The sequence below is a fragment of the Nyctibius grandis genome, chromosome Z (assembly GCF_013368605.1).
Source record: "Nyctibius grandis isolate bNycGra1 chromosome Z, bNycGra1.pri, whole genome shotgun sequence".
Taxonomy (NCBI): Eukaryota; Metazoa; Chordata; class Aves; order Nyctibiiformes; family Nyctibiidae; genus Nyctibius; species Nyctibius grandis.
Window position 1 is genome coordinate 11,908,157 of NC_090695.1, and position 12,752 is coordinate 11,920,908.

Below are 12,752 nucleotides of genomic sequence, written 5' to 3' on the forward strand. Positions count from 1 at the left end.
CTTTTTTTTTTTTTTTTAAATGCTGAGGTCCTTTTATAATGCTTGAATGTCCTGGTTTGGACTAGGACAGAACGAATATTACTTTCAGTGATTTTTTCCTTTCAGCTAAGTTTCTTCTAAGTAACTGCACTTTCTGAAACTAACTACATGTTTTTCAGACAGCGTCTGCTTCTAGGATTGATAACACTTCAAGTTTATAGTTATTACTAAGATAATGGTAGGAATGATATGCAGAAAGGCTCTTGCTTATACTTATTCCTATAGAAACCAAGGTCACTGCTATGTCTTGTTTCTTAATGTCCACACGTGAAAGGCTGTAAAAGAGTCGCACTTGTGGGGAAGAGCAGACAGGGCAGGTGACCCAAAATTGACTAATGAAGTATTCCATCCCATACATGTCATACTCGGTTGAAACCTGAGGGATCACGAGGGTCTCGCTCTCTTCTTCTATGGCCGGCGTTCAAAGAGGACTCTGTCCCTTTTCTCCTGCCTTTGATTCCAATCCTTGCCTTCTTGGATGCAGTTCCTGTCTGCCGCTGAGTCCAGTCCGGGACTTCCCGGAGCCTGCCCTGCAGCGCCAGTAGTGACGTGATCATCATCAGGGGAGCTGGGTCTTGGTTTTGTATATATTTGTACATATTTAATTATTTTCATTGTTATTATTATACTCTTTTTCATTGTTATTGTTTATTAACTTTCCAACCTGTAAGTCTCTCTCCTTTTTCTCTTTTCCTTCCCCTTCTAGGGGGGAAGGAAAGGATTAATAGAGAGCATCTGCTATCCCTTTAATAGCCAGCCCAGCTTGACATTGGTACAGGTGGGAAATGGGGATGGGAGCCCTTTGGTAATTACGGTACATTCTGTAATAAATCGTAATTCTAACAAAATTTAAAATATTTAGCTTTCACCAAAGTCTCTCACAGTGGGAGGCAGTCTCCATTTCAGAGGTGGAACTAACACAGGGTTTTGCAGAAGTGCCTTCTTTGAAAAGCTGCATATCTTTCTGGGACCTGATTGTCATGCTTTTGCTTTCTGAAAAAGGAATTCTTAGTGCAAAAATCACTAATGCAAAATCTGGCAGATTTGACCTAGTGTATGTCAGATATGCATAAGGAGTGATTTTATAATATAGACCTTTTGCCTCATATCTGAGTGCTTTTCAGAGCTCTGTTTTTATAATTCTATCCTTTTGATTTATTTGGATCTTGGATTAAGTGGATTAGATGGTCTTTTCATCATGGTAGAGAGGGACAAAGTTTAAAAAAATTAATTTCGTCCTCGTTCTCTGTGGGGAAGGACAAGAGTCCATCTCCTCTTTCTACTTTTTCCATCAAGGAAGTCTCTCTGTATTGATTAATTTTCCAAGTAATTTGTCTGTATCTGTTAATGAAAGGAATAGTTGGAGATTTTGGAGATCAAGGCACTTGGCACCAAAAGTTACATTCTAATACATCTGTTATGATTAATAGCCTCAGATCAAATAAGTCCATGGAACATGACATACCTCACGTCTTCAGTTCCCTTTGCCCTCCCTCACAATGGCCTCTATACCCTGTTCAGATACAAGTTGCCAAATCAATACTAGGTCATATCTTCTCTTTTGAAAGGATGTGTAATATTACAGATAGATCCCGCTATTATTGTCAAGGCTCAGATTATATGAGTTGGAAAAAAAGTGATTTGTAATGGCTAATACAGAAAGGGATTGTCTTTTTCCACAACAATCAATAAGTGAACCATCCTCTACTTAGGTGCATTGCAATAGTTTGATGATATAATTACTTAATGAAGCTTCCCTCACACTTTCTTCTCTTCTAATCACCATCAGGAGTCACATTTCCTGTACTACTTCGTGCTGTTCAACACTTTTGAAAGAAGTAGAGGTCCGTATTCTGAACCTGTTTTGTTCACTCAACTGGAGTTGTGCTTTGTTCACATTCTGAAGTTGTCTACTCCAAGAGTGTACAGGAAAACCTGCTGAGTTTTAGAAAATTATGTCCCAGGAGTTTCTATTCTTCTCAGGAACCGTTTTTTGCCTTGGGTGGGGGGGGTTGTTGAGGGAGAAATTTCATTTTGGTAGCTGAAATTCTTTGCATTAACTCATGCTTTGCCACTGTTCAGATACAAGTGGGTTATTTTTGTGGATAGTCAAGTAGTTCAAGGCTAGTCAGTCACTCTTGGTCTAACCTTTCCTAGAACATTACATTAAGTTCTTATTGTTCTTCAAGATTTAGATCTCCTATTGAATCAATTTTCAGGTTCAAAGTTTATACCTCAAGATCTTTCATGCTTTTCTAAAAACGCCAAATACTGTGAATCAAAAATATTTAAGATATTAATGTTAAAAGGAGCTCTGAGTCTTCTAGGAAGGGGAAAGGGGAAAATAACCTTGAAAATTACTTGAAAAAAAACCAGAAAGTAACCCATCTATATTCAGAGACTCTTTTTCAAATTGCTTTAGTTTTTCATTTTATTTGGATTTGCTAAATTTTAATTTGAGTGTTTGCATACATAGTATTGTGTGTTCACTTTTAGATTTTAGGCTTCTTCCAAGACACTTTTATATAATGCAGCTGTCTTAACTGCATTAAGGAGTTCTGCTTTTACTTGTAAAAGGCTCTGTTCTCTGGAGTTTGTGAGAAGAGTAATGAAATTATTAATCACTAACCATTTCATTGTGAGGCTAATATTTTTTTAAAAACTTAAAATATTAGAAGCATTTTTTAAATGAGACAAACCTACTCGTGTCTGTGTTTTTTTTCCCTATATATATTTTACCTCTGAGGATCCATTTTACCCACTTCTTTGGAATCTTACTGTGGATTCTTTGAATTAGGAAGAAGTGAAGCTGTAGTAACTTTATGTCCAATAATTGGATCAGGTAGGGGGCATTTGGATGCCTGCTGTGGGCCCTTCTTTTTTTAGTTCGTTCCAAGCCCATAGCAGCAGAGACACACATCCCAAGAGTGTGAATCTGCCGGAGCAAAACTCAAAACTACAGTTATAGGTAAGTAACCTTTTTCTCTTACCTTTTAAGTTCTTATCCAGCTCCCCCCCCTTTCTCCCCATTACCCATCTTCCCCCAAAAGTTCCCCCAAAGAGGAACCTAATAGAAGAACACTATTAAGAATGAATAGTTTGTTTATGTCTAATTTTATGTAGCCAAGTAATGAAATGACAGAATGTGTAACTGCAACCAGTATATTAGCATTCATTTCAAATATGTTATGGGGTTTTTATTTCCTTAAAAGTGGAGCTACAAGTGTAGTCATTTGTACAGTAATCTTGCAGGAGATTACAGTCACTAATACCAGAAGATGAAATGAGACAGTGTAAAATATAAATGATTGTGTGTCTATGTAGTAAGACAGTGTGAGCATTAGGTATCATGTATTTTGTGTATAAAAGCTTTCATTAGGTCTGCATTTTGTAGTGTGATGGAATGAATGAAACTTACACCTCATATAGCTTTCCCAAGAAAAAACAGCTTTGCAACCTCCAGTTCCTATAGATGAGAGATTTTTTTGTGTCTGTGTGTTCAGACATGTTTTAAGAAAAGTAAGGGGAAGAAATTTCTCTTCTATCTAGAGAAATTCCAATGAAGTATTGCAATGTTTCCATCTATCTAGGAAAAATTACTTGCTTTTATATTTTTTATGAAGAATGAAATACTGATTGAATGAAAACCACATTTTTTAAAAAAAAAAGCAGAGGCGTATTTTTTAATGGTGTTTACTTTATTTTGATGCGCTTGTGTAACATGAAGAATTCCCGTTTATCCCAGGTTGTGCTTTACATAGGGTAGCGCAGAAACCTGCTCTTGTAAGCAGGTGTAGAAAACAACTAAAACCTAGCAGTTTTGTAAGAAGTCTGATTTTTTTTTTATCTGTAGTGTAAACTAAGATTAGAAAATCAAATATAACTTGCATGTAGCATATGCCCGTAATTGTTCCTGTTAGATGGATGGGAGGATTTATAATATTACTTACCCAGTAATGACTTTATTTTGTTCTGGGACAGTCACTTCGCTATAATGGATACAAATCTTCATGAAGAAAAGGCATGTATAATTAATAAACCTTATTAAGAGTTTAAGCCCAGTGTTTCTATAGTTCATAGTCACTAAGTTCACTCTGACATCAACCTAAGAAGGTGCAGACTTTTTTTATTATCATGCAGTATAAATATTACTGGATCTAGTTAATTGAAGATATATTTGAGTGCAAGGTATGATGTCAGATTTCAAAGTTGTTGCTTATTTCTAAAGTTTGCTGTTTCTACAAATGAATTAAAAACTAACTGGATATGTTAATCTGTAAGTGATACATAAAATAAGTAGTTTTCATTAAGTCTGCTGTTAGTGTGTTGCATTTTTCTTGTGAAATTAGGTACTGCATTGTGTATTTCAAAGTAATTGCACTTCAGGTTTTGCTCAGGTATTTTAAGAATTGAGTTTACAAAACTATAATTCTTCACAAAGCAATCACATGTATAAAACCCAGCATTTTTGTGTCAGAAAAATCTCTCTCATAAATAAATTAAAATCGTATTGTTTGTAAAAGCAGTATTAAATTCAGAGAGGTTGACTTACAGCTTCCAATCTCTAAACAAGTGTAGATGCTTGATTATACTTTTCTGTAGTTCAATTCTTGTTATTTTCTAATGTAATATTTCTTTTTATTACTGTAGTTGACAGGGAATAGTGAGTTACCAGACATCCTTAAGTAGAAATATTCATAAGATCCTATTTCATTCTCCAGTTATGCTAATTACATTTTTGTTGTATTTGAGAAAACATGTGAAACTTTACCAAAATGGAGATTCTGAAGTCTGCTACACCCTGAGGCATGTCAGAGACTCCCGTAGTCTTTTTGTGTTTTGTCCTGAAGGAGTTTGGACATCCCTCCTTGATGGGCTTTCCTTTTTCCACAGTGACCACAAGTTTGATGAAGTCTTTTAACGGATTGCTAAAAATCAGCAGCTGTTTGTGTTCAGATTCTCAGAAATCCTTTCCTCAGAACTGCAGCAGCTGGAAACCCTCTGTCTCTACTTTGGAGACTTTGGAATTATTTTCTGTTCTATAAAGCTTCCTATACCATGTTCATGATTGTACTTTCTTAGTTTCTTCTGTAAGGGAGCAAGCAGTGAGAATAAAATTTTTAGCCTGTGTTTGCTGAGTCTCTCCTTCAAGGGGAGGAGCTAGTACTGTGGGAATCTCTTCTACTGATCAGAAGAGTTCTCTTTGGTTATTCAATTATTTGTTTATTGGAATATGGCTTTGGGGGGAGGTCAGGTGAGAGCAAACTCTCATGGTCAGTAGTGCTGAATGTTCATGAAGGAGTAGAAAGATAAGAATGGATATTTGCCCTCTGTCCATTGCTAGGTCATCCCTCAGTATCATTAAAGTAATTTTAAACCTTCCTTGTACTCAGATTAGATTGATTGGTTTAGATTTTTGTGTTCTACAAAGCACTGTTGGTTGGAGTGACAGGGTGCTTGGACAACTTTGAAGAGATCTGTGAAAAATAACTAAGAAAAGAAAACAGTTGTCAGTAACATAGATTTGTTATTTAGTTGTATAGTTATGTGTTACCTGTTGAAAATTCCTAATCTTGACTGACAGTTTAAATAAGATAAGCTTCTGATTGGCTTCTGGCTGACTTGTCTCTGATGTTAAAAAATGGAAGGTTTGACAACAAGTAATAACTGCTTAGGACTGGTGTATTTGGTTTAAATTTATTCAGTGCTGATTTAAATAACTCAAGTAAGTGGTATTTCAAATGAGTGGAAGTGTATCCCAGTAATCTCTGAAGAGTGTTAGAGCTTTGAAATACAAAACTCTTAATTGTTATGCTTTAAAAAAAGACAGTCATCAAAATGGTTCATCCAGAATTCAGCATTAGAGGATTAATCTTCTTTGTGGTTCTGAAAAGGAGTGCATTCACATTTAACAATCTTGGATATGAAGTCTCCAAATGAATCCCTTACAAGGTCTCAATGGGGAATTGATAATTTATCTGTTGTGTCTTTGAGATCATTTAGAAATATCTGGATTTTCGAGTCTACCAAACAGTATTAATAGAGCGGAGTGTTACCATTCTGCTAAAATGAAGCTTAGTAACCATACACATACTTATTATTTAGACTTGTTACCTTTTCATAGAAATTTACAAAACGCCCATTTCAGTTTCCCAGGACAAGCAGTTCTAGAAGTTTTTAGGCTATCATACTATTATACTCATTTGTTGAAAGAGTTTAATCTGGAACTTAAGGCAATCATCAGGTTTGCAAGAAAGCAGTAACATCGGAGACTTGAGCATTAATGGTGTTCTGGCTGCTGCTTTGGAAAGACTTCAGGTTAAATGGAAGAATGAAGATACTTTAATACAACTCCTGTCGTCCAGCTGCTGTCGATAACACTTGCTTAGCTTCCAAGCATATCCATTTTCAGGATGGGTATTCTTCAAATCATGATGGGCTCACGGTTTCAGCAGAAACATATTTGAAGGGTATCTGTGGTTATTCCAGTGCAATAGTTTTTGCACAAAGGTTCTGCATTAATTAATTAATTTCTAAATCTGAAAGTACCTGTAGTTTTGACACACAGATGTTTCCAAAGATTAAGGCCACAACCTGTCTCCAGGAATACTGTTTATAAGAGGACAGGTGAGAGATAACGGCTTGGAAATCCAGCGAATGTTATTTCCATTTCAAACTTGTGGTTCCTGTAATGTTTTGTTTCTTGCACCACAGTCACCCATTGAATTTGGCAGAACATCTCTACTGTTTTTTACAATAAAGTAGCTTGTGATCTTGCTTTGCATACCAAAGTACTGCCTTTTAGCAAGCATGTTGCAATGTAAAGAGAACATCCATGTGGATTTACCAAGCCAAAAGGATGTATACGTAAGAGAATAACTGGGATCAGACTGTGCTCTGAATTGTCGTAAATTTGTTCAAGGAATTGAACAAAATCTATATATATTTTGGATGTATCTACATCCTTGGGTCGGGGGGGAGGAGTGAATAATGTTTCTAAAAAGAAAATAATCTGAAAACAGCAAACTTGGATACTTGATCTCTACTATAGTCAGAAAGTTCTTCTGTGGCTTACTACATATTCCTTTTATTATGAAAACTGTTACAAAGAGTGAAGAAAAAAGATCCTGATCACACTTTATTGGTCTCAAGAGCTTGTGAGCCTACATGTTCAGGACTGTGGCAAGCCTTGAATCTAAGTCTGCAGGTTTTGAAAGAAAAACATTAGTCTGACGTTTTGGCAAAGTCCTAGATCCTGGTAATAGAAATAAATTCTGCTGCCTATGGAGTGAGGTGGATGAAGCTTGGATACTGATGCCTTGAAGAATACAAAGTATATTTGAATGGATGTTGTAAAAGTTCCTAAGTTCATCTCTTCATCAAAATCCTAAGGGGTCTTGGGACTCATGCCTTAACAAAGTAGATGTACGCAAACTTGAATATATTTGGTTGTAAAAGAGAAGATATGAAGACATCTGTTATCAGAGGGTAATTACTCTCTCCTCACCTCTCTGATTCTCTGTTGAGTATGCTCATACAGTTCAAAGTGAGTTCAAGATTTTGTAAAGCCGTTGAAGCCCAATAGTGTATTTCAGCTTTCAGATTTCTGCAGCTATTATGGCAACTTAAAAAGTTTTTGTCCTCATTCAATGGAATTTTTTCATTAATGCTTGATGAAGATAGTAGTACTATGTACTCATCCTACCTTGTATGCCGCAGTTCAGCTTGATATTGTCATATACTTGGGCCAGCTTCTTTGTCCCAGATCCAGAAATCTCATAGAGGCAAAACAGTAACGATGAAGTCTAGTTCTGAGGATCGCCATCAAGATGCACTGGAAATATGAAGAAAACTGTGTAATCTGTAACTCTGTCTGCAATCACCTTGCTGTTTAGGAAAAAAAAACTTTGAAGGTGTCCCTTTCTTCTCAGATAAGATGTCAACAGGTTGTGGTTATAATAACTTACTAAAACATCAGTATTCAGTTGTCAAGAGAAGAAGGTGCATCAGAAGAGCTTTGTATTTAGAGGGAATATGTATGCCAAGTTGAGAACATAAGTAGATGAACACATCACAACTTACAGTTTCATGTTTTGGATGACGAAGAGCAGCAGCATTTTGAGCCTGGTCAGTTACGGAAGTTCAAGCGAGAAAATTGGTCCTACTTGAATTGTTTTGGTTGTTTAATCTTTGAGCCTTCAGCATGAGGGCTCTTAAAGGTGAGTTTTGGTTGATCCAGCTACAGCTGTTTAAGGCATCACAGCTCCTGGCCATCTGCCTTCCTCCTATAGTAGGAGTAGCAGAGGGAAACATTTGCTTGGCTCTTAACTGACTCGTTCAGCCTGGTAGGTTAATGCAAACCATCTTCACTCGTGCCTTAAGCTGATGCACTGAACAATGAAATGCACCTGTGGAAATATGAATGCGTGTTCCCTTCTGCTACAGGTGACAACCTCAGGCAAAGGAATGGGGCAGATAACTGATAACAGTAATGTCTTAAAGGCTACTGTTAGATCCACCATCAGAGCTTACCAGGACTTTTTTCAGTGTGGCTAACATATCTGAGTTAAAATGAAAAAGTTGGCTGACTTCTTCCTAAGAGCATAAATTTCTCCATTTGTGTTTCAAAATTTAAATAGTTTTAATTGAGAAATAAGGTAAAGATTTGTGTGGATGTATGTGTATTAACATATATGTTTTGAAAAAAAAATCAAATTTGAAGCCTGTTAGTCTGGAAGCTTCTACTTCATGACCATTCCTAAGACCTGCCATGAAGCTCAGTGAGGTCAAAGCCCTCTTAGTCACAGGGAGAAGTTTTTTTGTCACTGCATGAAGGTTTCAAAAAAATATATTCATTTTAATCAGTAGCGTAGGGAAATTAGTCTATATAAGTTCTCATATGAATCCAATATGTTTGGAATGTTGCTGTAGTACAGAAAAAGCAAAAATCTCCATGCTAAAAAGCTACACCTTTGATTTGGCCGATTTATTTTCCTTCACATGTCTATCATAAAGTTGGCAGGCATTCCTACAGATTTTTGTTGAACTTTGAAAAGTTCCTTATTTGCAGTTGACCAGTTTCTGCATGGAGTTTATTGTGTCTGTCTTTACTGTCTTCCAGCCATTAAATGTTGTACATAATTTTGGAGTTTTAGGAAGTTAAAGATGCACAAATAGATTTGAGAATGAAAATGATGGGGGAAAAAGCCTGTTCACATCACTGGAATTGACCATGTTACTACTTGTTATTGTGTTCTAATGTTCATTTTGGAGGTGGTTGTTCGAAGTTTTAGTTCTTCTAGATAAGAATCTTCTACAAATGTAGAAGAAATTAGAAGTCGAGTGTTATAATTCTGGTTTACAATTTGAGAGGGTGGTGGGTTTTTTTGCCTTGGAGTTTATTTCCCTGTTCATTGATTGCATCCTCCTTACCATTCATTCTCCTGCTCCCAAAAAGAGAGCTGGCTCATTGCATCTGGTGATAAGGCACCACAAATCTAGGCACAAAATAAGTTATTTTTCTTATATTGCATTTGTTGTCTAGACATTTTGACAATAGATCTACAACAGAATTTCAGCGTATGTTTAGTCGTTCCTTAGACTTAAAGTCATATTCCTTGATACAGAGAAAGTAATTGGGTTTTTGACAAGTCAGACATTGATAGTTGAGAAATGAGAATATAAGCCTTAGTGCAGGTAGGGCCTTTGATTCTCATGACAGAAATTAATTTTAGTTTAAAGTACCATGTGGTAATATAAATAGGTTGTAGTTTAAATGAGTAGAGCATACTCATTTGGATACTTCCATGTGCTTCTCATTTCTACGAATTCTACCAAATTACAGGGTGTGTGGTTGGCTCACTTTATTTTTCAGTATTCTACTCTTAAAGATTTTTTTAGTATAAACCAAAATGGTTATTGCAGAGTCAAGCTCTTGACACTACATAAAATTACCACTGAACTTTTTATTTCATCCATGAAAAGTATTATGGTTGCAAAGGGAAAATACTCAAGCTTTTAAGTGTGTAATAGCCCCCCACCTTATACGTATGTGTTATGGTTACAGACTCCAACTGTTGTTATACTGCTTTGCTTCAAAGAGAAGCATGGAGTCTTGGAGTTATTTTAATAATTATTCTTCATTGTTCATGTGTTCCCTGGCTCAAATATGTGTGAAGTCCAACTGATGCACTGAACCAAGTAGAGAGAACCTCTGTCTTAATCATTGCAGAGCCTTGCTTAGTTCATGTGTAAAGAAGCAGGCTGTATCTGCAGAAGAGAATCTTTTATGGTAGTATTCCTCAAAAGGTAGTTGTGGAGATGCAGCTTAACTTTGTCTTTGCAGACTTCGGCTTCGAGTGTAATTGATTAGTTTGGGGTTTTTTAAATGGATTTTTTTTGGTCTTTATGTATTGCAGCTGCTTTATTAGATGGTTCTCTTGGGAATTATATAGGGACTTTGATTTCATATGTTTTGAGGGTGGGTTTTTTTTCATGATTAGTTGGCACCTGTGGTAGACTGACAGTGAATGATAGTCTGAAGACACTAAAAAGTATTAGCTGGAGAAGTTCTATTCTTGCTTTTAAATTCAATGGATTTTATTGTTTGTGCACATACATGCTGAGGAGGATTAATTAGTGGGAATGGACGGGAATGGACATTCTTGCTTGGACATTTACCAGTCTATGTATATAATTCGTGATTTTTCTCTTTTAACTTGCAGATAAGCCTCTGAAGAAGCGAAAACAAGAAAACAAACCACAGGAGGCTGGAGGTGCTACTGGAGGAAATAAAGGAGCTTCTCAGGAGACAGGTTCTGCAGGAAATGGGGCGAGGCCAGCATTGATGGTTAGTATTGATCTGCAGCAAGCAGGAAGAGCGGACTCTCAGGCAACAATAACTCAGGATTTGGACACCATCAAAAAACCTGAAGAAATTAAGCAGTATAATGATGTGTTTGTGTGTGTTCCGCAAGAAGACACTGTTGGAGTTCTTAAATTTAAACCTGAAAACCATCCTGAGATTTTTAGGAAAAAGCCAGATTTTGAGGGTCAAAAGATGGATATCCAGCAAAATGAAAACAGACAAATGGAATTTCAGCAAAATGAGAGCAGACGGTTGGAAAGTAAACACAATGAGAACAAACAGTTAGAAGCTAAACATGAAAGCAGGCATGAAAGCAGACAAATGGAAGTGAAACAAAATGAGAACAGACAGACGGAATCAAAACAAAATGAGAGCAGACAAGTGGAGATGAAACAAAATGAGGGAAAACAAAACAATGGCAAACAGGAGGTAAGACAGAGGCCTGAAACGCCAAAACAGAAGAGTGAAAGCAGGCCTGAAACACCAAAACAGAAGAGTGAAGGCAGGCCCGAGACACCAAAACAGAAGAGTGAAGTCAGGCCCGAAACGCCAAAACATAGACATGATAATAGGAGGGACTCCAGTAAACCATTGTCAGATAAGAAAATTGAAATATCCAGGCATAAACTAGATGTTAAATCTGATCATTCAAGGGTAAAACCTGAAAGTAGATCTGATACAACAAAACAGAGGCCTGATGGGCGTTCAGTTTCTGATACACCGAGGCGTGACCATGATAGCCTTAAACAAAGATCTGATGACAGGGGGGAGTCGGAGAGATACAGAGCAGATCCATCCAAGATTAGAAGGCCTGAATATTTGAGATCCTCAAACAAAAATGAACATGATTCAAAACATGGTATTAAATCTGATGGTTCAAAACCTGAGAAATTTGAAAGGAAACATAGACATGAGTCTGGGGAATCAAGGGACAGGTTTTCTTCTGGGGATCAGAAATCAAGACCTGACAGCCCTCGTATTAAACAGGAAGGTAAAGGAGATTCTAGTAAATCAAGACCTGATAAACCTGGTTTTAAATCACCCAACAGCAAGGATGAACGAAGGACAGATGGTAATAAGAGTAAAGTAGATAGCCATAAAGCACATGCTGACAACAAAGCAGAGTTTCCCAGTTATTTGTTGGGAGCAAGATCTGGTGCATTGAAACATTTTGTCATTCCAAAAATCAAACGTGATAAAGATGGCAATGTTACTCAGGAGTCAAGGAAAACTGAATTCAGAGGTGAACAGAAGGACAAAGTAGAGAAGATTGGGCTAGTTGAAGATCTAAATAAAGGAGCTAAGCCTGTAGTTGTCCTTCAAAAGCTTTCTTTGGATGATGTACAGAAATTTATTAAGGATAGAGAAGATAAATCAAGGGGCTCTTGTTTTAAACCTAACAAGAACAAGTCATCCAAATCTAATAAAGGTAAGATTTTTTTAGTATTAATTGCATTATATCTTTTACACGCCTGTTCTTTTAAGTTTGCTGCTTCCATGGTTAGAAATTAAGCACAAACATATGATAGTTAGTTTATATGCTTGCTTATATGGTGATTTTGAGGAACAAAGTGAAACTCGTCTACAGGCTTGTCATTATTGGAAATGTTGCTGTGATGTACCTGAAATGATTGATTTACTCCAGTGCAAGTACCTAATGTGGGAACGTTTAAATGGTCTTAAACTGTACTTCAGCTACATGAGTTTAACCTGATAATTTATCCAGGGAAACATAACTGCTGTATGTATGGTTTAAACTGTTTCACATATGTCTGTATAAGGGACTGGAACTACTGTAACTAAATCAGTGTAGCTGGAGTGGTGGGAAATACTATGTATACAAGCT

General features: G+C 36.6%; 1 protein-coding gene across 3 annotated transcripts in view; it reads left to right on the plus strand.

Moving 5' to 3' along the window:
* Positions 1-12,752, plus strand: part of NIPBL (NIPBL cohesin loading factor) — a 173,818-nt gene that overhangs the window by 99,450 nt on the left and 61,616 nt on the right. For all 3 annotated transcript variants that reach the window (XM_068422204.1, XM_068422206.1, XM_068422205.1), the window contains one exon: positions 10,764-12,335. In XM_068422204.1, coding sequence (XP_068278305.1) covers positions 10,764-12,335 — 1,572 coding nt within the window. The remainder of the gene's footprint in view (positions 1-10,763; positions 12,336-12,752) is intronic.